General features: G+C 47.1%; 1 protein-coding gene across 1 annotated transcript in view; it reads left to right on the forward strand.

Moving 5' to 3' along the window:
• The window catches only part of LOC141173643 (5-hydroxytryptamine receptor 3A-like), an 81077-nt gene extending 55944 nt beyond the window's left edge, over positions 1 to 25133 (forward strand). Inside the window, exons 6-9 of the mRNA XM_073657944.1 lie at positions 14551 to 14711; positions 18372 to 18579; positions 24562 to 24768; positions 24862 to 25133. Coding sequence (XP_073514045.1) covers positions 14551 to 14711; positions 18372 to 18579; positions 24562 to 24768; positions 24862 to 25133 — 848 coding nt within the window. The remainder of the gene's footprint in view (positions 1 to 14550; positions 14712 to 18371; positions 18580 to 24561; positions 24769 to 24861) is intronic.
• Positions 25134 to 25139: the final 6 nt, after the last annotated feature.

Here is a 25139-nt window from a genome sequence, read left to right on the forward strand (position 1 = left end):
AGCAACTGCCATGCTTCACTGCAGGCATCACCAACCCAACATTACGTGTCGCTGTAGGCATCACTGAGCCACTGCCCTGCTTCACTGTAGGCATCATCAACCCAACACTATGCATCACTGTAGGCATCACTGAGCCACCGCCATGCTTCACTGTAGGCATCACCAACCCAACACTATGTGTCACTGTAGGCATCACTGAGCCACCGCCATGTTTCACTGCAGGCAGCACCAACCCAACACTATGTGTCACTGTAGGCATCACTGAGCCACCGCCATGCTTCACTGTAGGCATCACTGATCCCCAGCCATGCTTCACTGTAGGCATCACTGAGCCCCAGTCATGCTTCATTGTAGGCATTACCAAGCCAATGCTATGCATCACTGTAGGCAATGGCATGGTTTTCTTCTCAGTGTTACTTCATTATTCTTCATCCAGACATACCACTGATCCACAGGTCCAGACAAGTTCCAGTTTTGTTTCATCACAAAACCAAACACCAAAACTTCTGCAATTTGTTTACATGGCTTTAATCATATTGATGGAGGTAATTTCTTTGTGCGTTTGGATCAGTAAAGACTTGGAGTGTAGGCATGGAGAACTTCATCGTTTAATAGGCGCCCCACTGTGTAGACTGAAACCTCAGTGTTTGTTATCAACAAAACTTATTTTCGCGCTTTTGCAGTTACTCAAGGGTTTTTGAATAAAGTTTAGCAAAAAGATATGCGATGCCCTTGTCCAGAGTCCAGTCCTTCATCACCAGGGCAGTGTCTACTTCTGCAATCTACATCATTAGCCCAGAATCCTGGGCACCTCTTGCGCTTCTCTTCTAGGCCTAACGCAAAGTCATGGCATGTGTCTATCCATGATGTAGCAGATAAGATGTGAAGGAACCAAGTGACACAGAGCAGTGCTTCAAATTCATTTTATTATGACTATCTCATATCCATTAAACAAACCGCAGTAGGTACAGGAATAAGTAGCACAATGTTTTGGGTATAACACCCTTCATCAGGCTAAGTTAAAGAGGTTGTCCACTACTTTAACACTGATGACCTATCCTTATTGATTTGAATAGGGGGCAGATGTGCAGTACCCAGCCGCCGCCATTATCTGTTGGCAAAGCAGCTCCATAATTGAGCACTTCTGGCAGCTTCCAGCACCAAGGACAGCTGATTGGCAGGGTTGCCAGGTGTTGCACCCACACCGATCAGACATTGATGACCTTTCCTAAGGTGATCAATGTCAATGTAGTGGACAACCTCTTTAAAGAGGATCCAGTGCTCAGAGTGGACTTCCCCAAGAGGCACCCCAGGATACGCCTGTACATCACAAATGCGGGGTTCCTTCCCTTATCTGGTGCTTTCTGATGGGAGCTCAGTGGTTGGCTCTAAAGGAACTAGCACCCACAACAATCTGTCACCCCATGATGTCATAATTATGGGGCCTAGTAAGCACAAGAGGAGCCCAGGTTCTTGTCCCCGTGGATGACAGGTGCAGAAGTGAAGACCGTCCTGGTCTGGCTGTCATGGAGGACTGGACTGAATTTTTTTGCTCATCTATATTTTTGGTCACCTGCCAATCCCCAAAGTCTGGTGACAGCCATTGCTCATTTAACTTTAAACTTCAAACTTTGCTTCCAACTATATCTCTAGGAACATTGAATGCCTTTGTTTCTTTATGAATTCTTTTCCTGCAAGGCAATGATCTCTTCTCTAATCTTTTTGGTCCACTCTGTTGTCAACACATGGATTTTATTGAACTTGAGGCCATTGCCCATAAAGAAAGCACTAAGATTCCTCAGGAACGCTGCCAGAAGCTGATGTCTCCACTACATTTACAGCAGGTCATAAAAGTCAGAGGGTTTTCTACTAAATACTGAAGACAGTTGAAGGAGGTGAATAATTCTGAGACTACAGTATCAGTACAAGTGGCATTTTGTGCTGAATTTGGAGAAACCACTTGTTATATTAGTTGAGTTGAGCGATTTTTATTATTCTTGTTTGACTGATTTATTGCAAGCAGCAGAAAGTTTGTAAATTTTCCCAACAAACCGAATTTGCACTGGTGGATGAATAATTTTGATTGCAGATATTTGTTTATGAAAGGTGCTTTTCACAAAAGATCCCACTGCTCAGTGTGTCTTGGACGCAGTGACTGACAGCTCAGTCGTCCAATCTAGTGAAGGGGCATGCTGAGCTTTTGATAACTTGATTGACAGCTCAGCCATCCAATCTGAGACTGGGAGGTGCTGAGCTTTCTTCAGGTGTTCCCTATTCCTAGTGATTTTTCATTCTACTTAATTAAGCTGTCAGTCCCAGATAGCTGCCATTCTTAGCATTCAGCTCAGTGTGGTGTGTTCTCTGTGCTTTGTGCTCTGAATTCAGACATTCTGATCTTCTGTTGCTGGACCTTGGATTTGCCTATTGACTACCCGTTTGTATTACCCCTTTTGCCTTGACGCACTTTGACCCTGGAATTCTGACTCTATTTTTTTTTTATATTTACAAGCTATAGCTTTGCACATTTAACCCTTTATATGCTGCAATCAAAGGTGAATGTAGGTACACCATAAGGGCAAAAGTATTGGGACAACTTAACATTTCCTGTACAGGATCATTTATATCTTCCCATTGTACATTCATAGGCAGTAATATGGAGTCGGCCCCTACTTTTCTCTTCTGGGAAGATTTTCTACAAGATTGTGGAATGATTTGTGGTGATTTTTGCCCCTTCATCCAGAAGACTATTTTTGAGGTCAAACATTGATGTTGGGAGAGAGTTCGGGCTCATAATCTCTGTTCTAGTTAATCTCAAAGGTGTTGGATGGGGTTGAGGTAAGTGCTCTGTGCAGCCGGTCATGTTCTTATCACTAAACTCCTCCAACCATGTCTTTATGGAGCTTTTTTGATTGCTGTCAGTGGGAGAAACAAAATAATAATTTTGTAGTTATGATACCTTTTATCATGATAACAAAACCATTTTTCCTTTTAACTTTATGGACATTTGCACTGGACACAGTCATGGGGAACAGAAAAGAGTCTTTCCCAAACTGCTCCCACAAAGCTGGAAGTTTCATTTGTTCAAAAGTCATGTATCCTGAAGTATTAACATTTCCCTTCACTGGAACTAAGGGCCTGAGGCCGACCCCTGAAAAACAAGTCCATAGCAAAATCCCTCCTCCACCAAACTGTACAGTGGGCACAATGCAGTCAGGCAGGTAATGTTTTCTTGGCATTCCCTAATCCCAGGCTCGTCCATCAGACGCCAGATAGAGAAGTGTGATCCGTCACTGCACAGGACACGTTTCCTCCAGAGTCCAGTGGTGGCGGCTTTACATCACTCCAACCAAAGCTAGGCATTGTGCTTGGTGATGTAAGGCTGCATGCCTCTGCTCGGCCATGAACTCCTGGTGCACAGTGTTTGTGCTGAGGAAAATGCTTGAACTCTGCAGTTAAAGAGTTAGAAGAGCGTTGGTGACTTTTCTGTCCTCAGCGCTCAGTGACACCACTCTGTAACATTACGGGGTCTCCACTTCGTGGCCGAGTTGCTGCGGTCCTTTCTGCTTCTCAATAATATCACTCACAGGTGATGGGGGAAATGTTCGGAGGAAGAAATGTCATGAACGGACTTATTACACCGGTGGCTTCTATTACAGTGTTGGTATCAGTGAGCTCTGCACCACTGTCATTCTGTCACACATTAGTAAAGAAAGACAGCACAGTGGGGGCCCGGATGTTATACATGGGGGTGAGGCGACCTCCCTGGGCGATGCTAGGGAGGATACTCGGAGCCGGGCCTTGCTGATGTCGAGGGGGATGCAGTCGTGGCCTAGACCCGTTCCGTGCCCAGGGCTGTCTCATAAAAATATTGGGCTTCTTTTAGGATGAGTGGTATTTCGACTACGCCACCTGTTGTTAATGGTGATTACCACCAGCGCTGCGGCAGTCCACTGAGGCTGATGTTAGGGGAAGCTCCGATGATACTACTCCCCACAGGCGGAGCAGGCCTCAGGGCAGTGAGAAGAGGTCAGGGGAGTAGTGGTAGGTGCGATGCCGCGCAGAAATGAGCAAACAGAGGCAGTCTGTGAAGTCGTCCAAGATTTACTCACTTTAGTGAAATGGCAGCTGCAAAGTTCCTCTCTGCTTCTCGCGGCGCGCTGCGGCCACCAGGAACGGGGTCCAGCACTTCCCAGGTTTTTCAGGAGCACCTGTCAGAACCCCGCCGGGGTGTTCCTAGATTCTCCCCACTAAGTCCTCTCCTGTCTGTGTGAAGCCCAGCTGTGCTTTGTATCACAGATCCTGGAAGGGTGTATTGAAGGATTCCTCCACAAGAGGCCCCCATAACCATTCACACATCTTCACCTTCCACCTCAGACCACCAGAGGGAGCCCGTTAGGGAGATATATAAGGGAAGGTGGAGCCAGGCAGCAGTTAGTCTAGTCTAGTCTGGGTTAGCAGTGAGTCCAGTGCAGTCTGAGAAGTGTTACCTCAGAGGACAAAAGCCTGTTCCAGCTCCTGCAATTGCTATCCTGCAGTGGAGCTTATCCAGTTCAAGACTCGGTGTAGCTCAGTGAGGTGAGCTTTAGGTGTGCCGGCGCCATAAGATCGGTGAAGGGCGGCACGCTGCCATTAGTGCGAGTAGCCTATTCAGGGTCCGAGCTGGCCGAAGGCAAAGAGTAGAGAGTTAGTTCATAAGGGGGCAGAGGAGCTTAATTAGCTCACCCCGAAGAAGAAGTAGTTACCGGACACCGGGTCCGAAGCTTGCTGGGATCTCCACGACCCAGTAAGATAAACCGGAATCCCTGGAGGACTACAGGTCCCAGGATTGCTAAAGTGCTGATACGTAGCAGAGCCAGGAGACACATAGGCCCCGTAGGTCGGGAGGGTGCACTCCAAGAGAAGGCCCTACCACAAGGTCAGCCAGCGCAGGACAGAGACAAAGTTAGGCCTAGCTCCAGGCAGGTCAGAAACTTACTACGCAGAAGCCAGAACCAGGAGGCCCAAAACCTGCTCATTGGGGAGGATCCGGACATACACCCTTCACCCTACAGTGCTCCGGGGAGTGCCTGTAATTCCACCAGTAAAAGGTACTGAAGTGACTATTGTGTCCGTCCCTGTTCTTGCTCTGGCCCGGCGGAGTCTCTTTGTCCTGCATCCCCGTTCATAAACTGCCCTGAGGCCCAGCTCCACCTGTGGGGAGCTATACCATCAAGCTGCCTTATCACCGGCCTCAGTGGACTGCGCAGCGCTGGTGATCCTCACCAGAAGCCACAGGTGGCGTCACAAACTCTTTTATAAACCTAACAAATCACCAACCCTTTTTAAAGGCGAGGCCCAGGGTACGGGCCCGGGAGCCGACCACCGTGACATCCCTAAAGGCCCGGGTACCGAGTCATCCCCATCCCCCTGGGCTAGTCATCTCCTTCCTGGCGTCACGAAGAGGATTGCGTGCCCGCTGCAACGACGAAGTGTTATGCCCGTTGCCACCGGGTACTGTGCGCCTTTATTCTGAACTGTGTACGTAAAGTTGTGGTGAAGGTTGCCGCCATTGTTGGGCCTTTGAGCGAGAAGAAGGGTGTAACCGCGGGAAAATAAGCGGCGTAACTGCAAAAGAGCGCGAAGTCCCAGACACGCCCCACGCCCCGACGTCAAAGCTGGAAGCGCCAGGTCCTGAAAGGAGCATCGCTGAACGCTCTGATGTAGGACGCAAGCGACGCAAGGTCCTGAAGACAACCGTCACCTGCGGAGCTGCGGCCTACCGGAAGAAAAACCAGAAGGTAGGCCACGGTTAACTAGGGGGGCGCTAAAATGTCCGTCGAACAGCAGAATGCCGACCTACCGGTCAACGTCCCTGAAGTTCAGCCCACGCCCGATAATGGGCAGGCAGAAGCCGCCGCTCCACCAGCAGCGCCTGTAACACCTGTGATTCCTATGACTTTACCGTACATTCCTGGAGCAAAGTGGCTCCCCCAGTACAACGGCAAACCAGATACCCTGTCTGGATTCAAGCGGAAGATATGTGGTATTTTGGACATGTACTCTATGACCGGCAAACAAAGAGCCGCCGTTGTATTAGGACAACTAACCGGTGCTGCGGAGCGGGAAGAGGAAACATGGTCGGCCGCAGACCGGGAGACAGTGTCCGCAATATTCCAAAAACTACAGACTGTCTTTGAGGACCTTACGGAGGCGGACCTCCGAATGAGGTTCTACAGCTGTTCCCAACAACCAGAGGACAATGTTCGGGACTACGCCTGGCGTCTTCAAGGGGCCCTGTGGGCTCTGAACCAGGTTAGTCCAGCCAGCGTTCAGAGTGAGAACAAAATGCTGAAGGAACAGTTTGTCCGGGGACTGAGGTTTCCAGAGGAGAGCAGGACTGTGCGTTGGTGGTCCCTGGATCATCCAGATGCCACCTTTGACAATCTCAAGGACATGGCTATAAAAGGGCTGCAGCCCCTGAAAACTAATGTCATCCAACGTTACCAGGGTGGGGTTGCCCCAGAGCCAATTACACCCACCTTTTCCCCAGTGGCTGCTGAAGCTAAGGTTCCAGCAACGTCCCCTAAAGAACTGGACAGTCTGCGCTCTGAGGTGCGTCAGATGAGCAAAACCCTGACCACCGTGCTGAGTGCCCTGCAGCTGCGGACGGAGCCCGAGGAAGGAGGCAAGATTCTGCTAGCCGACAGCCCTGAGGATGTCCCCTGGATGCGGAGGAGGAGAAGGCCAACACCACCCTCGCCAAGGACCAGTGACCAGCGCCGCCCACCGAGGGAACCAAACTGCTACCGATGCCGCAAGACCGGACACCTCGCCCAGAAGTGTCCTTTAAACGAGAAAACCCTGGGTCCGAGGGCCGACACCCAGGAGTAGACTCACCTGGCCCATCAGACTGGTACAACAGGTTCGTCGGAGGAAGACCTTTCCTGTCCATTGTATTGGACGGGATCCCGACGCATGCCCTGCTGGACATAGACTCTCAGGTAACCATCATGCCTGAAGTCCTCTACAAGAGGTTCTGGTCCATGGACGATCTACGTCCGCCAGCTCCAAATTTGTCTGTATATGCTTCAAATGGACTCCCCCTTAACCTACTCGGGGTTAAGAATGTGACTGTAAAGGTGGGGAGAGTGGAGCTGAAGGACCAGGGACTAATTGTAGTGGAGACTAACCCTGATGACAGCAACCCATATATGGTACTAGGCACTAATGTTGTTGGTAACTGTTTGGGAGAGGTTATGTTCTTACTCCAACAGATCGCTGACACTGCCAGACCAAGACAGAGGAGGGCACTGCAGAGAGAGATCCGCGTCCTGATGTATCAACAGCAAGTAAGGTTGACAGATGGTGAAATCGGTAACGTGAGGGTAACAGACCCCATACCCATTGTCATCCCCCCAATGAGTGAAATGCTCATCTGGTGTAGAGCTGCCATAGGTCTTAGAGGACAGAGCTACCAGGCGGTAGTAGAACCCCTTTGCTCCGAGCATAGACCCACACTCTTAACCGCCAGGGGAGTGGTGGATGTACGTAATGGGAGGGTGCCTGTCCGTCTTCTTTACCTAGGGGAAGATGAGGTCAAACTGCCATGTTATGCCACTGTTGCCAAATTACATGCTGTCAATAATAACTGCATCCATGAGGCGGAGTCCTTAACCTCACCAGATGAAGTAGAGGATAATGACCCTGCAACCCAGGTGGAGGACTGGTGTCAACAGCTCCATGTTGGGACAGACACCACTCCTACCCATCAAAAACAGGGTGTACACCGGGTGGTTCAAGAATACTCGCAGGTGTTCAGTAAACATCCACTTGACTTCGGGAGGGTTAAGGGGGTTCAACATCATATCCCCACAGGCAACCATTCCCCAATCAAAGAACGTTATAGGCCTATACCCCCAGCTCACTACCAGAAGGCAAAAGAAATGCTGCATGACATGAGGAAGGCGGGAGTAATTAGAGATAGTTGTAGTCCCTGGGCGGCTCCCCTAGTGCTGGTTAGGAAAAAGGACGGGAGCATGAGAATGTGTGTAGATTACCGTCAAGTAAATTGCATTACACATAAAGATGCATACCCTTTACCACGCATAGAGGAGTCCCTAGCTGCCTTAAAGTCTGCAAATTACTTTTCCACCCTTGACCTCACTAGTGGGTACTGGCAGGTCGCTGTGGCTGAGGAGGATCGGGAGAAGACGGCTTTCACCACCCCGATGGGACTCTGCGAGTTCAACAGCATGCCGTTTGGACTCTCCAATGACCCTGGAACATTCCAGAGATTGATGGAGTGCTGCCTGGGACACCGCAACTTCGAGACTGTGTTACTTTACCTGGATGACGTAATTGTGTACTCCAGAACGTACGAGGACCACTTGAAACACCTGGCAGAGGTATTTGAGTCACTGTCCCGGTACGGGATGAAGTTGAAGCCCTCAAAGTGCCACCTGCTCAAGAAGAAGGTACAGTACCTGGGACACATTGTCAGTCCGGAAGGCGTAGCACCAGACCCGGAGAAAGTCACAGCCATCCAGAAGTGTCCGGAGCCGAAGAACCTCAAGGAGGTGCGTCAGTTCTTGGGACTAGTAGGATACTACCGGAGGTTCGCAAAGGACTACACAAAGAAAGCAGCTCCTCTGCAAGACCTCCTGGTCGGGCAGTCCCCCAAAGGCAAAAACCCTCCATTCCACTGGGGTAAGGAGCAAGCAGAGTCGTTTCAGGAGATGAAGGAGATCCTGACAGGTGATGAGATCTTAGCCTACCCTGACTACGGCCAACCGTTCCTGCTGTATACAGATGCCAGCAATGAAGGTCTGGGCGCTGCCTTAAGTCAGAAGCAGAATGGGCAAGAGAAAGTCATCGCATACGCAAGCAGGAAGCTCCGTCCGACTGAGAGAAACCCAGAGAACTATAGCAGTTACAAGTTGGAGTTCCTGCCCTTAGTCTGGGCTATCACTGAAAGATTCAAGCACTATCTAGCTTCCAACAGGTTCACTGCCTTTACTGATAACAACCCCTTGACCCATCTTGAAACAGCTAAGTTGGGGGCTCTGGAACAACGATGGATGGCTCGGCTGTCAAACTACCAATTTACAATCAAATACCGGGCGGGCCGCAAGAACGCCAACGCCGATGCCCTGTCTAGGATGCCTCACCAGTCAGACACAGAAGAAGAAGTGGATGACCTGGAAGAGATAGAGCTACCTGCCTTTCACCGGAGTGGGATGATCTATGAGCAACGAGCCTCCAGGAAGCAGCGTGGAAAGACGTTAAACCCCCTGCCTCACCACAGCTGGAAAGAATCCCAGGACAGCGACCCGGTTGTCAGCCGCATCAAACAGCTGATAACCCAAGAAGGTGCCTCCCTGGAGAAAGATGCGTCTCTGCAAGCAAAGCAGCTGTGGAACGAGAGAAGTCGGCTGTTTATTTACCGTGAGAAGCTGTGAGGTACGTTAATCCAAGAACTCATGAGATGGTATGGCAGATAGTGGTTCCTAAGACAGACATCCAGATGGTATTGGAAGCTTACCACGATCAGGCGGGGCACTTTGGCTGGAAAAAGCTAGAGACCCTGCTGAAGTGTCGATTCTACTGGGTAGGAATGAGCAGCTCCATTGAAAAGTGGTGTCGGAACTGTGAACCCTGCGGCCTAAGAAGGAAAGACTTCAGTAGCCAGAAGGCACCCCTACAGCCCATCAAGACGACTCGGCCCCTGGAGATCGTGGCCCTGGACCATGTCAAGCTCTCCCCCAGCAGGTCAGGGTACTCCTATGCTCTGACTATGGTGGATCACTACTCACGTTTCCTGGTGGTCGCCCCCGTCAAAGACCTGACGGCAGAGACAGCAGCAAAAACGTTCCAAGCGTATTTCTGCAGACCCCATGACTACCCTGAGCAGGTGTTGATGGACCAAGGCCCGGCCTTTGAGGCTGAGTTGTTCAAGGAGTTCTGCCATCTCTACGGGTGTAAAAAGATCAGAACTACACCGTATCACCCACAAACCAACGGTCTCTGCGAAAAGATGAACAACATCATCATCGACCTGCTAAAGACCATACCACTTGAGGAGAGAAACCAGTGGCCAGACCTACTACCTGACCTAGTGGATCTGTACAATCATATACCAGTCAGTTCCACCAATTGCACTCTGGCATATCTCATGCGGGCAAGGCCAGGAAAGCTGCCCATGGATTTGGAGCTTGGTGTTGTTGAACCTGAAGCTGATATGACCACTGAGGACTGGGACAAGACCAGACAAGAGCAGTACAGAAGGGTACAAGCTTGTGTCAAGGACAGTCTTACTCGGGTGAGAGAAAAGCAGGAAATGCATTACAACAAAAACGCACCAGCAAAACCTTTCACACCTGGTGAAACAGTACTAAAAAGGAAAAGACGCAACCACAAACTCGACGACCAGTGGGAAAAAGACCCCTACACTGTGTTACCGTCAAAGTTTGACAACAAAAAGACATGCATAATTAGTCGTGATGGAGGAAGGACATCTGCTACAGTGTCCAGGGACCACCTAAAATTGTGTCCAGATTTGCTGAAACCCCAAGAAAAAGTGCCTCTCACAACCCAGGAACAACCTAAAGAAACAGTGATCCACACTGACCTAGGAGACTTCCCAGCGGATTGGCCTCAAATAGGAGGTGCAGTAATCATTCCAGTACTCCAATTCTATGAACAGCCAGAAAACCCTCCACAGCAAGTTGAACCTGTAAGTGCTGTAGAAGACCCAGCTCAAGAAGTATCCCCGGATGAAGGATCCCCGGCAGGAGCAGAGCAAGAGGGCCCAGCCAATGGTAGACTTGTCAGTCCAAGAGAGAGGTTAAGGCAGTTTTACAACATGGTTACACGTAGAACTGGTAGAGTAACTGAGGATATAGACACTGACACCCCACCACCTATGGCACTACGCAGATCAGTACGCAGCACGAGAGGTAAACCCCCTGCTTGGTACACTCAGTAAATAGTCAAAGTTTCTGAAAATATATATAGTTACCCCTGGGGTATTGAGTATTAATTTGTCATGCATATGTTTATTAATTTGTGCTTTTTCCTATTAATTCTTTATTTGCATAATGAACTGCGTGGCTGAGGACTGTGTGCAGCCCAAAAACTCTTGATGTATATAATTGTGCTCCCTGGAGTGCCCTTTTAAGTGACCTCAGAAGGAAAACCTGTCTGGAGTGGCTCGTTTGGAGGTCCAACTCAGGATCTTCATGCCCTGCAGCCACCTCAGGGCCTACGTAGAGGGTTAGGACAGGTCCCTCAAAACTACCAAAGTACTCTACCTTGTGAGATGGACATCCTTGCTGGGAACCTCACCACAGGAGACTTGGATTCTGAAGACACTCTGTAAATTATTTTGTTATGCAACGTTTAAGATTCGTGCCTCCCATAAAGGGAAGAATGTTCTAGCATTGCTTATGTTTCCTATTGTTACTGTTTTTATAAAATGTACTTCAGCCCGGGAGTGCTGACTTTAACTAGGGGGGAATGTGAAGCCCAGCTGTGCTTGGTATCACAGATCCTGGAAGGGTGTATTGAAGGATTCCTCCCCAAGAGGCCCCCATAACCATTCACACATCTTCACCTTCCACCTCAGACCACCAGAGGGAGCCCGTTAGGGAGATATATAAGGGAAGGTGGAGCCAGGCAGCAGTTAGTCTAGTCTAGTCTGGGTTAGCAGTGAGTCCAGTGCAGTCTGAGAAGAGTTACCTCAGAGGACAAAAGCCTGTTCCAGCTCCTGCAATTGCTATCCTGCAGTGGAGCTTATCCAGATCAAGACTCGGTGTAGCTCAGTGAGGTGATCTTTAGGTGTGCCGGCGCCACAAGATCGGTGAAGAGCGGCACGCTGCCGTTAGTGTGAGTAGCCTATTGAGGGTCCGAGTAGGCCAAAGGCGAAGAGTAGAGAGTTAGTTCATAAGGGGGCAGAGGAGCTTAATTAGCTCACCCCGAAGAAGAAGTAGTTACCGGACACCGGGTCCGAAGCTTGCCGGGATCTCCATGACCCAGTAAGATAAACCGGAATCCCTGGAGGACTACAGGTCCCAGGATCGCTAAAGTGCTGATATGTACCAGAGCCAGGAGACACAAAGGCCCAGTAGGTCGGGAGCGTGCACTCCAAGAGAAGGCCCTACCACAAGGTCAGCCAGCGCAGGACAGAGACAAAGTTAGGCCTAGCTCCAGGCAGGTCAGAAACTTACTACGCAGAAGCCAGAGCCAGGAGGCCCAAAACCTGCTCATTGGGGAGGATCCGGACATACACCCTTCACCCTACAATGCTCCGGGGAGTGCCTGTAATTCCACCAGTAAAAGGTACTGAAGTGACTATTGTGTCCGTCCCTGTTCTGGCTCTGGCCCGGCGGAGTCTCTTTGTCCTACATCCCCGTTCATACACTGCCCTGAGGCCCAGCTCCACCTGTGGGGAGCTATACCATCAAGCTGCCTTATCACTGGCCTCAGTGGACTGCGCAGCGCTGGTGATCTTCACCAGAAGCCACAGGTGGCGTCACAAACTCTTTTATAAACCTAACAAATCACCAACCCTTTTTAAAGGAGAGGCCCAGGGTACGGGCCCGGGAGCCGACCACCGCGACATCCCTAAAGGCCCGGGTCCCGAGTCATCCCCATCCCCCTGGGCTAGTCATCTGTACGTGGTGTAAGGCCGGGTCTCCCGCTGGATATTCACAGGCAAGAGAGATACAGGTGGCGACTCCGCTCCGTCCGTATCCCCCTGGCATCCACTGAGCCTCCGGGCTTTTCTGACTGAGACTTGAAGTAACAAAGTCAGATATCGGGGGCCGTTCCCCTCTTGCGGCAGGAATCCCTCTGGCTATGCCAGTTTGAGGTATACAGGTGGCGACTCCACTCCGTCCGTATCCCCTGGGATCCTTTCGCCTGGGGAGCTTAACTCCTCTGCTCCCCTCCGGGGCCCTCTTGACTGGACTCTGACCAGGAACAGAGCCGGCTATAACTCAACTCTGCCCCAATCCCCGACTCGAGGCCTGAGACTGGGAATCTTGGACCCTCAGCCGACCGCAGCCTTATGCTAACTTGCCTTCCTCAGGTACCACAACTAAAGACCAGGTTATAAAGATGGCCACTGTCTATATATGCCTAGATTAGGTGTAAAAGTAAAGTGCTTCCTCCACCCTCACCCACTACATGGTTCCCCCTATCTTTGGTTCCCCCCATCTCCTCTATCCTGGGCCGGGGCAGCACCCTGGTGCATTTAGGCCCCCTGCAGATGGGAGTGGTGTAGTGTTGGGTGTACAGCAGGGTCCTGTGAGATGCTCCATCCTTACCTGAGACTAGAGATACCACACCTCTATCTGAGGTGCAGTACCCCTGTGGCGACTGAGCCCTCAGGGGCGCCACAGGGGCAATGGGGCCATGTGAAAAGCCTGAATTCAGTGATTAAGACATGTGTCCTAATACTTTTGTCCATGAATGCAGTGTTCTTATATTTATTTATAGTGAATGTAACGATTGCAACTCTCAGTGTGTCTTAGGATGCAGTGATTGACTGCTCAGCACGCCCCTGCACCAGACTGGACAACTGAGCTGTCATTCACTGCACAGACAGCTCAGCACGCCCCTGCACCAGACTGGACAACTGAGCTGTCAATCACTGCACAGACAGCTCAGCACGCCCCTGCACCAGACTGGACAACTGAGCTGTCAATCACTGCACAGACAGCTCAGCATGCCCCTGCACCAGACTGGACAACTGAGCTGTCAATGACTGTACAGACAGCTCAGCACGCCCCTGCACCAGACTGGACAACTGAGCTGTCAATCACTGCACAGACAGCTCAGCACGCCCCTGCACCAGACTGGACAACTGAGCTGTCAATCACTGCACAGACAGCTCAGCACGCCCCTGCACCAGACTGGATGACTGAGCTGTCAATGACTGTACAGACAGCTCAGCACGCCCCTGCACTAGACTGGACAACTGAGCTCTTAATCAGTGCACAGACAGCTCAGCACGCCCCTGCACCAGACTGGACAACTGAGCTGTCAATCACTGCACAGACAGCTCAGCACGCCCCTGCCCCAGACTGGACGACTGAGCTGTCAATCACTGTACAGACAGCTTAGCACGACCCTGCGCCAGACTGGACAACTGAGCTGTCAATCACTGCACAGACAGCTCAGCATGCCCCTGCCCCAGACTGGACGACTGAGCTGTCAATCACTGTACAGACAGCTTAGCACGACCCTGCGCCAGACTGGACAACTGAGCTGTCAATCACTGTGCAGACAGCTCAGCACGCCCCTGCACCAGACTAGACGACTGGGCTGTCAATCACTGTACAGACAGCTCAGCATGCCTCTGCACCAGACTAGACGACTGGGCTGTCAATCACTGTACAGACAGCTCAGCAAGCCCCTGCACCAGACTGGACAACTGAGTTGTCATTCACTGCACAGACAGCTCAGCACGCCCCTGCACCAGACTGGACAACTGAGCTGTCCATCACAGCAATTGACTCCTATGCCCTTTGCCTACACATGATTTAATGTTCTTATTGCATTTCTGTATAGTCCAAGACATCATCATGCTACCAAAATACAACTCATCTCAAGTGAACATGAACTCACAAGACATTTTTGTCAGTAAAGGAGACTGGACCCTGTTGGACGTCACTGTATCAAACTCAACAATATGGAGTGATGGAGTGGACTACAGCCAAGTGATCTTCCAGGTGACAAATATAGCTGTTTTATAAGTTAAAATATGTTGCCCGATTCATCATTTGCAGATTTTCGGTCACTTTTATTTTTTTGTCTCGTGTTATTCATTGGCATTTTTTGCGTCAAATTCTTGAAAATGGTGCATATGGTCCATGAATGTTGTGCAAAATAAAAATTCTCATTTTTTGCTTTTTACCTTTTTTTGCACCTTTTTAAAGTTAAAAGTTGAATGATCTGCAAAAATGTTGCAAAACTTGGGCAAACATTTTGCATTTTTTTTAAAAAATTATAATTATTAAATCAGCTGCAAAAACCTGTAAAACAAAAACGAGCCCACAATAGGGAACGTAAAAAAAACAGGGGAACACAAATACAACAAGCTTCCAAAAAAGGCTTAAAATAAAAGAATTTGGTCCTCAAAAAAAGGCTTAAAGCGCCAAAAACTAGACAAAAATGGTGAAGTGTAAGCTGTGCACCCCCTATAGATATACCTCTGCTTCTCAAAATCCTGCGCCCAACTGTTAAGGATTCACATGTATTACATGTACAGTAGATATTTATTTCATAAATAACAATACTAGGAAAAATCAGTTTGGGGTATATTTTCATTTTGCAAACCTGTTATTTTTCATCTTTGCGCTTTTATATTTTCCTCTCCGTCTTACAAGGGTCATAACTTTTTTCTTTTTCAATTAAGATTGCCATATGAGGGCTAGTTTTTGGTAGGACGAGTTATAGTTTGTAATTACGCCATTCATTTTACCATATAATGTACTGAAAAACTGTGAAAGAAGTTCCAAGTGGGGTAAAATGGTGAAAATGATGCATTTCCCACTACTGATTTTTGGATTTTATTTTGAAGACATTCATTATGTGATAAAAATTACATAGAAATATGATTCTCCAGGTCAGTACTGTTACGACGATGCCAAACTTCTAAGAGTCTTTTTTAATACTTTAGTGGTTAAAAAAAATTGACGTTTGTTAAAACAAAAATTTGCTGCCATTATCTGAAACTCTGAACTTTTTTATTTTTTTCTCTAGTGGACCTTTCTGAGGGCTTTCGTTTTGTGCTGTAGTTTTTATTGATACAGTTTTGGAGTTCATACAATGTTTTCATCACTTTTTATTTCATTTTGGGGTAATTTGTGGCAATTAAAAAATAGCAATTCTAGAGTTTCTATTTTTTTATTTTTGGCAATTAACTTAGGGTTTAAATAATTGTTTATTTTGATAAATCGGTCTATATTTTCTTTCTTTTATTTTTTTATATTGTTACAATATATATTTTTAAATTTCCACTTTATTTTTTAGTTGCCCTTGGGGACTTAAATCTTGAGCAGGCCGCCGACAGCACTCTGCCTGTCACCTACCCAAGCACTAATGCCGTGCTATAGCTATATATATGTCTATATATGCTATATATGTCTGGCAATCTTGTGCAGTTGTACCTGCTCTCTCAGTTACCGTGTATCAGTCCCTCACTCTTATGCATCAGTCTCTACACCATGTCTTGTGGCAAACCTCTTCATTTTATCTCCGCATCTATTGTGGGTGGCTCTCTTTTCACCTTATTGGTGGATACACTCTTCATTCACAGGACTAAGCTTCTCTTCTCCTCTTCACGGTGGCAATTTTTGCCCTTCATGTATAAAGGTTGTATTTACATGCAGTGGGATGGTCTCCTCCACCAGTGACAAACTGCACAAATTCAGTTCAGGCTTAAGCTTCTTACATGCTCCTCTTTGTCCCTTTGAGTAGCAAACAATATATAGCGAGTGCAACTCACCCCCACATAATAGCCAGCTACAGTGGGGAAAAAAAGTATTTAGTCAGCCACCAATTGTGCAAGTTCTCCCACTTTAAAAGATGAGAGAGGCCTGTAATTGCCATCATAGGTAGACCTCAACTATGAGAGGCAAAATGAGAAAATAAATCCTGAAAATCACATTGTCTGATTTGGAAAGAATTTTTTTTTCAAATTTTGGTGGAAAATAAGTATTTGGTCAATTACAAAAGTTCATCTCAATACTTTGTTATATATCCTTTGTTGGCAATGACAGAGGTCAAACGTTTTCTGTAAGGTTGGTACACACTGTTGCTGGTATGTTGGCCCATTCCTCCATGTAGATCTCCTCTAGAGCAGTGATGTTTTGGGGATGTCGCTGGGCAACACGGACTTTCAACTCCCTCCAAAGGTTTTCTATAGGGTTTAGATCTGGAGACTGGCTAGGCCACTCCAGGACCTTGAAATGCTTCTTACGAAGCCACTCCTTTGTTGCCCTGAAGCTGTGCTTGGGATCATTGTCATGCTGAAAGACCCAGCCACGTTTCATCTTCAGTGCCCTTGCTGATGGAAGGAGGTTTGCACTCAAAATCTCACGATACATGGCCCCATTCATTCTTTCATGTACACGGATCAGTTGTCCTGGTCCCTTGGCAGAGAAACAGCCCCAAAGCTTGATGTTGCAACCCCCATGCTTCACAGTAGGTATGGTGTTCTTTGGATGCAACTCAGCATTCTTTCTCCTCCAAACACGACGAGTTGTGTTTCTACCAAACAGTTCTACTTTGGTTTCATCTGACCATATGACATTCTCCCAATACTCTTCTAGATCATCCAAATGCTCTCTAGCAAACTTCAGATGGGCCCGGACATGTAATGACTTAAGCAGGAGGACACGTCTGGCACTGCAGGATCTGAGTCCCTGGCAGAGTAGTGTGTTACTGATGGTAGCCTGTGTAACGTTGGTCACAGCTCTCTGCAGGTCGTTCACTAGGTCCCCCCGTGTGGTTCTGGGATTTTTGCTCACCGTTCTTGAGATCATTTTGACCCCACGGGGTGAGATCTTGTGTGGAGCCCCAGATCGAGGGAGATTATCAGTGGTCTTGTATGTCTTCCATTTTCTAACTATTGCTCCCACAGTTGATTTCTTCATACCAAGCTGATTGCCTATTGCAGATTCAGTCTTCCCCAGCCTGGTGCAGGGCTACAATTTTGTTTCTGGTGTCCTTCGACAGCTTTTTGGTCTTCACCATAGTGGAATTTGGAGTGTGACTGTTTGAGGCTGCAGACAGGTGTCTTATATACTGATAACAAGTTCAAACAGGTGCCAGTACTACAGGTAATGAGTGGAGGACAGAGGAGCCTCTTAAAGAAGAAGCTACAGGTCTGTGAGAGCCAGAAATCTTGCTTGTTTGTAACAGACCAAATACTTATTTTCCACCAAAATTTGAAAAAAATTTCTTTCCAAATCAGACAATGTGATTTTCAGGATTTTCTCATTTTGTCTCCCATAGTTGAGGTCTACCTATGATGGCAATTACAGGCCTCTCTCATCTTTTTAAGTGGGAGAACTTGCACAATTGGTGGCTCACTAAATACTTTTTTTCCCCACTGTATGACACAGGCTTTTCACTGTTGCTGCACAGCTATCCTCCTCCTGCCTGTCTTTGTGTGACTAACTTCTACTGGCAGGTGGGTGCAAATGCATTGAGTTTAGCTATAACTATGCCAAATTATGGTGTTAAATATTGGAAATTTGTCAGGCTGTGAGAGGTTAATCATGCAAGACAAATGTACACCAAAATTAGTAATTTTTCGCACCAGAATTCGACAACAGGTTGATTAATAAATTGAATTCAAAATATTTTCCAATTTTACTTTTTAGATTGCCATAAAGCGAGCCCCTGTGGTCTACGTCATAAACCTCATCATTCCATCCTGCTTCTTGGTCCTTCTGGATATTGTTAGTATGTTTATACAAATGGGAACTGGAGAGAGACTTGGATTTAAGATTACAGTGGTGTTGGGGTTTTCTGTGCTCCTGCTAATTCTGAATGATATGCTCCCTAGCTCAGACAATCCCCCCGTTTTAGGTAAGTGTATTTCTATATTCTTATATGTAGCCTATAATGCACCTATAAAAGCTTTAGAGATAAGAGTGTGCTGCAGTACACAGATTATTGCATTACATACTGTATCTGCCACTCATCCTGAGTTACAGTCTTTACTATAGTCCAGAGCAGCAGTATTCAGAATCCTGTGGGCTTCAGAGCTGAAATCTCTACTAATATTTGTTCATTCAGTGTCTTCAAACAGCTACCCCTTATGATTTTCATTGAAATATGCAGGTGCAATAGAGTAATCTAATGTTGGTGTAGGGTGCCAGAGCGAGGTAGTCGTGGGCGAGCTGCTTCTGCATGCTCTGGCACCCTACAGGAAAATCGTGTCCAAGTTCCGATGTGCTGCTGTGTGTGGGGTGCATCACACTTACTTGTGGCCCCCGGGTCTCCACTGGCTCCATGCTTTCATCTTCCAGAACTTTTGCAGCACACTGAATACATTAAAACTTTTACTGAGCAATTTACGGTCATTACAATGAAGAATGTAGGATAGGGCACAGCAGGGTACAGTCTTTCCCACAGGTACTGGACATAAATTCAGCCCTAGTTCTCGGTCTGGGTAGAGCATCCCTCTTGCTAACTCCTCTAGCACTAGAAATTCTTCTCCACCACAAGCAGTGCACTCAGATTCCAATACCTCCCGCCTCTTAGAGTATGAGTCCATCTTCCCCTGCAGCACCTCAGGCTAATTGCTCTCAAAGGCCCCGACGTCCATCTCGAGGTCCCCAGGCCGACAAATGGATTCACACGGAATTGTTCTATGGCAATCCACTGCCCCGAGTAACAGGCTCATGCTGACCCTAGCAGCCCAATGGTTATGACCACTGCTATCAGTTCTCCTTACTTCTCCTAACTGAACTCTACTTCCTGTTCTTCACACTAACCAGAGATTCCCAAACTTCCTCCCCAGTATGGGCTGGTCTTAACTCTCACACTGTCTCTGTGCCTGCTGTGGTGCTGGGCAGATGTCACATTTCACCAATATTCTAGACAGTGACATCTTGTGACCGTTAGTTAGTACTGCAGACCACAGGGAAATTAACACTTATTATCACAAGGAAACATATCAGGAACAAAACATTATTCACATCCTACATATTCTATACCACAGTAGCATTGATGTCTTCAGGGGGAACACGGCAGCGAGTGCATCTCCTTACATTAGCGCAAACAAATTCTCCTGCCGCATAACAGGAGTAATAGTGGAGCAGCATTAGATTGTAATATTACCAGTTCTATAAATTTTATAAATGCAAATTCTCATTTTAAATTACACTGTGTGCCGAATTATTAGGCAAATGAGTATTTTGATCACATGATACTTTTTATACATGTTGTCCTACTCCAAGCTGCATAGGCTTGAGAGCCAACTACCAATTAAGTAAATCTGGGGATGTGCATCTCTGTAATGAGGAGGGGTGTTGACTAATGACATCTACACCCTATATAAGGTGTGCTCAATTATTAGGCAACTTCCTTTCCTTTGGCAAAATGGGTCAGAAGAGAGATTTGACGGGCTCTGAAAAGTCCAAAATTGCTAGATGTCTTGCAGAGGGATGCAGCAGTCTTGAAATTTCCAAACTTTTGAAGCGTGATCACCGAACAATCAAGCGTTTCATGGCAAATAGCCAACAGGGTCGCAAGAAGCGTGTTGGCCAAAAACGGTGCAAAATAACTGCCCATGAATTGAGGAAAATCAAGCGTGAAGCTGCCAAGATGCCATTCACCACCAGTTTTGCCATATTTCAGAGCTGCAATGTTACTGGAGTATCAAAAAGCACAAGGTGTGCGATACTCAGGGACATGGCCAAGGTAAGGAAGGCTGAAAAACGACCACCTTTGAACAAGAAACATAAGATAAAACGTCAAGAATGGGCCAAGAAATATCTTAAGACTGATTTTTCAAAGGTTTTATGGACTGATAAAATGAGAGTGATTCTTGATGGGCCAGATGGATGGGCCAGAGGCTGGATCAGTAAAGGGCAGAGAGCTCCACTCCGACTCAGACGCCAGCAAGGTGGAGGTGGGGTACTGGTATGGACTGGTATCATCAAAGATAACCTTGTGGGACCTTTTTGGGTTGAGGATGGAGTGAAGCTCAACTCCCAGACCTACTGCCAGTTTCTGGAAGACAACTTCTTCAAGCAGTGGTACAGGAAGAAGTTGGTATCGTTCAAGAAAAACATGATTTTCATGCAGGACAATGCTCCATCACATGCATCCAACTACTCCACAGCCAGTAAAGGTCTAAAAGAAGAAAAAATAATGGCATGGCCCCCTTGTTCATCTGATCTGTACCCCATAGAGAACCTGTGGTTCATCATAAAATGTGAGATCTACAGGGATGGAAAACAGTACACCTCTCGGAACAGTGTCTGGGAGGCTGTGGTGGCTGCTGCACGCAATGTTGATGGAAAACAGATCAAGCAACTGACAGAATCTATGGATGGAAGGCTGCTGAGTGACATCATAAAGAAAGGTGGCTATATTCATCACTAATTCTTTTGTTTTTGCATGTCAGAAATGTTTATTTCTAAATTTTGTGCACTGATATTGGTTTACCTGGTGAAAATAAACAAGTGAGATGGGATTATATTTGGTTTTTATTAAGTTGCCTAATAATTCTGCACAGTAATAGTTACCTGCAGAAACAGATATCCTCCTAAGATGGCCAAATCTAAAAAACCCCACTCCAACTTCCAAAAATATTAAGCTTGTATATTTATGAGTCTTTTGGGTTGATTGAGAACATAGTTGTTGATCAATAATAAAAATAATCCTCTAAAATACAACTTGCCTAATAATTCTGCACACAGTGTAGTTAGGGAAACAATAAGGTAAGGAGTTGGACACTCTTTAAAATGGATGATATAGTCATTTCACTTGAAATTTCACAGTAAGTATGTGATAAATACTATTACTGTCAGCAATATTAATACTGAATGACAAGAATACAGAGCAATAACAATATCAAGAAATATTATTACTGACAATATCAATATCAAACGATAACTCCCAATAACTATATTCCTGCATAGATTCGAGTGGACGGTCAGCAAATAAAGCACACTGACAAATTGCATAAAAAGAAATGGTTTTATACCCAGGATCAAATGAATAGTATAAGATTGATAAAACAGATAATAAAATGATTACAATATTACATAGCTACTAAACAACAAAGAGACATTAATTCCTGAGAGTTACAGTACTTTTAATAACAACATAATTAACCAGAAACAAACCCGTCACACGTTCAGGTTTTTTTTAGTGTCTCACTGTCTGGCATCTTACCTTTTTATGTCACCTTGGTGTGAACCTCCTATCTCCTTGGAGTGTACTCTCCTTTATAGTACCCTCTTCATCAGTGTCAGACTGAAGAATGTTGGGCCCACCAGAGGATTTGATTCTGAGGGCCCACCTTTCTCCCCCACTCAAGAGCCCCATAGCAGCTGCCAGGTTTGCACTATGAACTCTCCTGAAGGAGAAGCCAGGGCCCACCGCAGGATTCTCCGGTTCTCTGGTGGGCCAGTCCAACCCTGCTCTTCATTGCTCAATGAAACCCCTTCCACAGGAATGTCTTCCCTCATAGGTGATGCTCCCTCTTTCTCTTCTGAACCCTGCTTGGGTCTTTTATACCCTTTTTGGACTCCGGCTATGCATTGCCCCCTCCAACCTGAAGATGCTATTGTGACGCCCAGCTGCGCTTGGTATCACAGATCCTAGAAGGGTGTATTGAAGGAATCCTCCACAGGAGGCCCCCATAACCATTCACACATCTCCACCTTCCACCTCAGACCACCAGAGGGAGCCCGTTAGGGATAGATAAATAGGGAAGGTGGAGCCAGGCAGCAGTTAGTCTGGAGACGACAGTTAGTCTATTCTGGAGTCAGAGTCGAGTTCAGTCTGGTTTAGCAGTGAGTCCAGTACAGTCTGAGAAGAGTTACCTCAGAGGACAAAAGTCTGTTCCAGCTCCTGCAATTGCTATCCTGCAGTAGAGCTTATCCAGACCAAGACTCAGCGTAGCTCAGAGTGGTGAGCTTTAGGTGTGCCGGCGCCATAAGATCGGTGAAGCGCAGCAAGCTGCCGTTAGTGTGAGTAGCCTAGTGAGGGCCCGAGTGGCCGAAGGCAAGAGGAGAGTTAGTACATAGGGGGCAGAGGAGCTTAATTAGCTCACCCCGAGGCAGTTACCGGACACCGAGTCCGAAGCTTACCGGGATCTCCACGACCCAGTAAGATAAACCGGAATCCCTGGAGAACTACAAGTCCCAGGGTCGCTAAAGTGCTGATACGTAACAGAGCAAGGAGACACATAGGCCCCGTAACTCGGAAGCGTGTACTCCAAGGAAAGGCCCTACCACAAGGTCAGCCAGCGCAGGACAGAGACAGAGTTAGGCCTAGCTCCAGGCAGGTCAGAAACGTACTACGCAGAGACAAGAAGCAGGAGGCCCAAAGCCCACTCATTGGGGAGGATCCTGACATGCACCCTTCACCCTACAGTGCTCCGGGACGTGCCTGAATTTCCATCAGTAAAAGGTACTGAAGTGACTATCGTGTCAGTCCCTGTTCTTCCTCTGACCCGATTGGGTCTCGCCTGTCCTGCATACCCCGTCATACACTGCCCTGAGGCCTAGCTCCACCTGTGGGGAGCTATACCCTCGAGCTGCCTTATCATCGGCCTCAGAGGACTGCGCAGCGCTGGTGATCCTCACCCGAAGCCACAGGTGGCGTCAAGAACTCTATCTTAAAATTAACAAATATCCACCCTTTTAAGGAGCGACCCCAGGGTACGGGCCCGGGAGCCGACCACCGCGACATCCCTAAAGGCCAGGCTAAAGGCCCGGGTACCGAGTCATCCCCATTCCCCGGGGCAAGTCACTATTTTTGCCCTTAGATGACAGAACTGTTTTGAGACCAACATTTGCTACCCACTCCAGTAATAACAACATTATGGTTATCCTTCTAATATGCATACAAAGGATCATAATGTCATATATCTTCCCTTAGCTAGCATTTTTTAGTACATCTTGATTATCCTTTTGTTAGCACCTGACATTCCAATCCAACAGAACACAAAGCAACCGGCCAGGTGATATTACCCCTAACATAAGCACCACAACAAAGAAATACTTCTGCTCTTATGTGCGCTTGTGCTCTTATGTTTATCCAGAGTAAAGGTCCCATACACATTAGACTAGTGTAAGCAGAACCCGCTGATCTTGACAGGTTCGGACATTGGTTTAATGTGTATGGAGGCTCTTGACAGATGATAGCCAGGGAAGATAAGGTTCCAGCATGTCCAATTTTGGACTACCAATCCCTTTGTTCTCTAGTGACAGATCCTTTTTAATCTAAATGACAGCTGAAAGAAACAAACAAAAAAGGAGCGCCAGCCAACCAGTACGGTAGGTCCTCAAGAGGAGTAGGGGAGGTGAAGGATTGAAGCTCCACTCACTTAGTAGGTGGGAGAAATATTCCTCTCCCCCGTATGAAGTAAGTGAAGCTTCAATCCTTTAACTACCCTACTCCCCCTGTGAACCTACCGTGCTTGTCGGCTGACACTCCTTTTTTTTGTTTGTTTTTTCAGCTGTCTTACAATACGGCACCCGATTAGGATGCCCGGACATGGTAGAAGCAGGCTCATTTAGCTATGACATAGTTGTCCACATTCAAGATAGCTATTTAGTGTTTTGTTTGTTTTTTCTTCCTCTCCTCCCTCAGAAGTGTTCCTTTTCCTTTTTTAACCTTTTTTCTTGCTTTTTCTTTAATCTAAATGTTCATTTTAAGATGGAATGCAATGGGCGCAATGCATAATATAAAAACCGTAACCAGGTTCCCAACATGGGACAAATCTTGAGGACAGTTGCCCATCTTGTATATTCTGGAATTTTGCTCCATTCTCAGTGTTCTCTCCTTAAATTACTCTTTTGGTGCATTACTGTGTTTTACATACAGGTATATTCTGCTGCGTTTGCCTTGCGATCATGGTGTTCAGTACAATTGGTTCTATTGCAACCTCGTACATGTTAATGTTGTCTGAATCTCAGCCAAGCGTTCCAACATGGATAAAGATCTGGATCATGAGACATTTGGCCCGTGCTCTGTGTTTCAAAGTAAAGCTCCATAAAAAAGATGAAGTTCCTATCAAAGGTGAAGGAAATGGTGAGTACACATTAATGGGCTGGTTACAGCAATGTCTTTAAGGATCAGATGTTTCTAGCTCTTTACCATCTGCAGCTGCAGCTTCCTTCCTAGATGATGATGGAAAGAAATTCGAGAAGATTGCCGAACTCCAGGAGAAGAAGGATCTACAAAAAGGAAAAGTTTCCCAAGAAGTAAAACTGCTAAAAAGGCTACTGGCAGAAATTCTACATATTCATCAGGAGCTTACCCTATCTAAGGAAAAGGATGATGCCAAGTCAGACTGGTGTACTGCCGCAATGGTTGTAGACAGGCTTGTCCTCATACTCTACCTCCTCATCGTCATTGTTATGTTTACAGTGGTCCTCAGTGTCTGGCTTACATGATATATT

This window comes from Phyllobates terribilis, unplaced genomic scaffold (genome assembly GCF_046119375.1).
Source record: "Phyllobates terribilis strain yellow unplaced genomic scaffold, ASM4611937v1 Scaffold_13__5_contigs__length_258822181, whole genome shotgun sequence".
Classification (NCBI taxonomy): Eukaryota; Metazoa; Chordata; class Amphibia; order Anura; family Dendrobatidae; genus Phyllobates; species Phyllobates terribilis.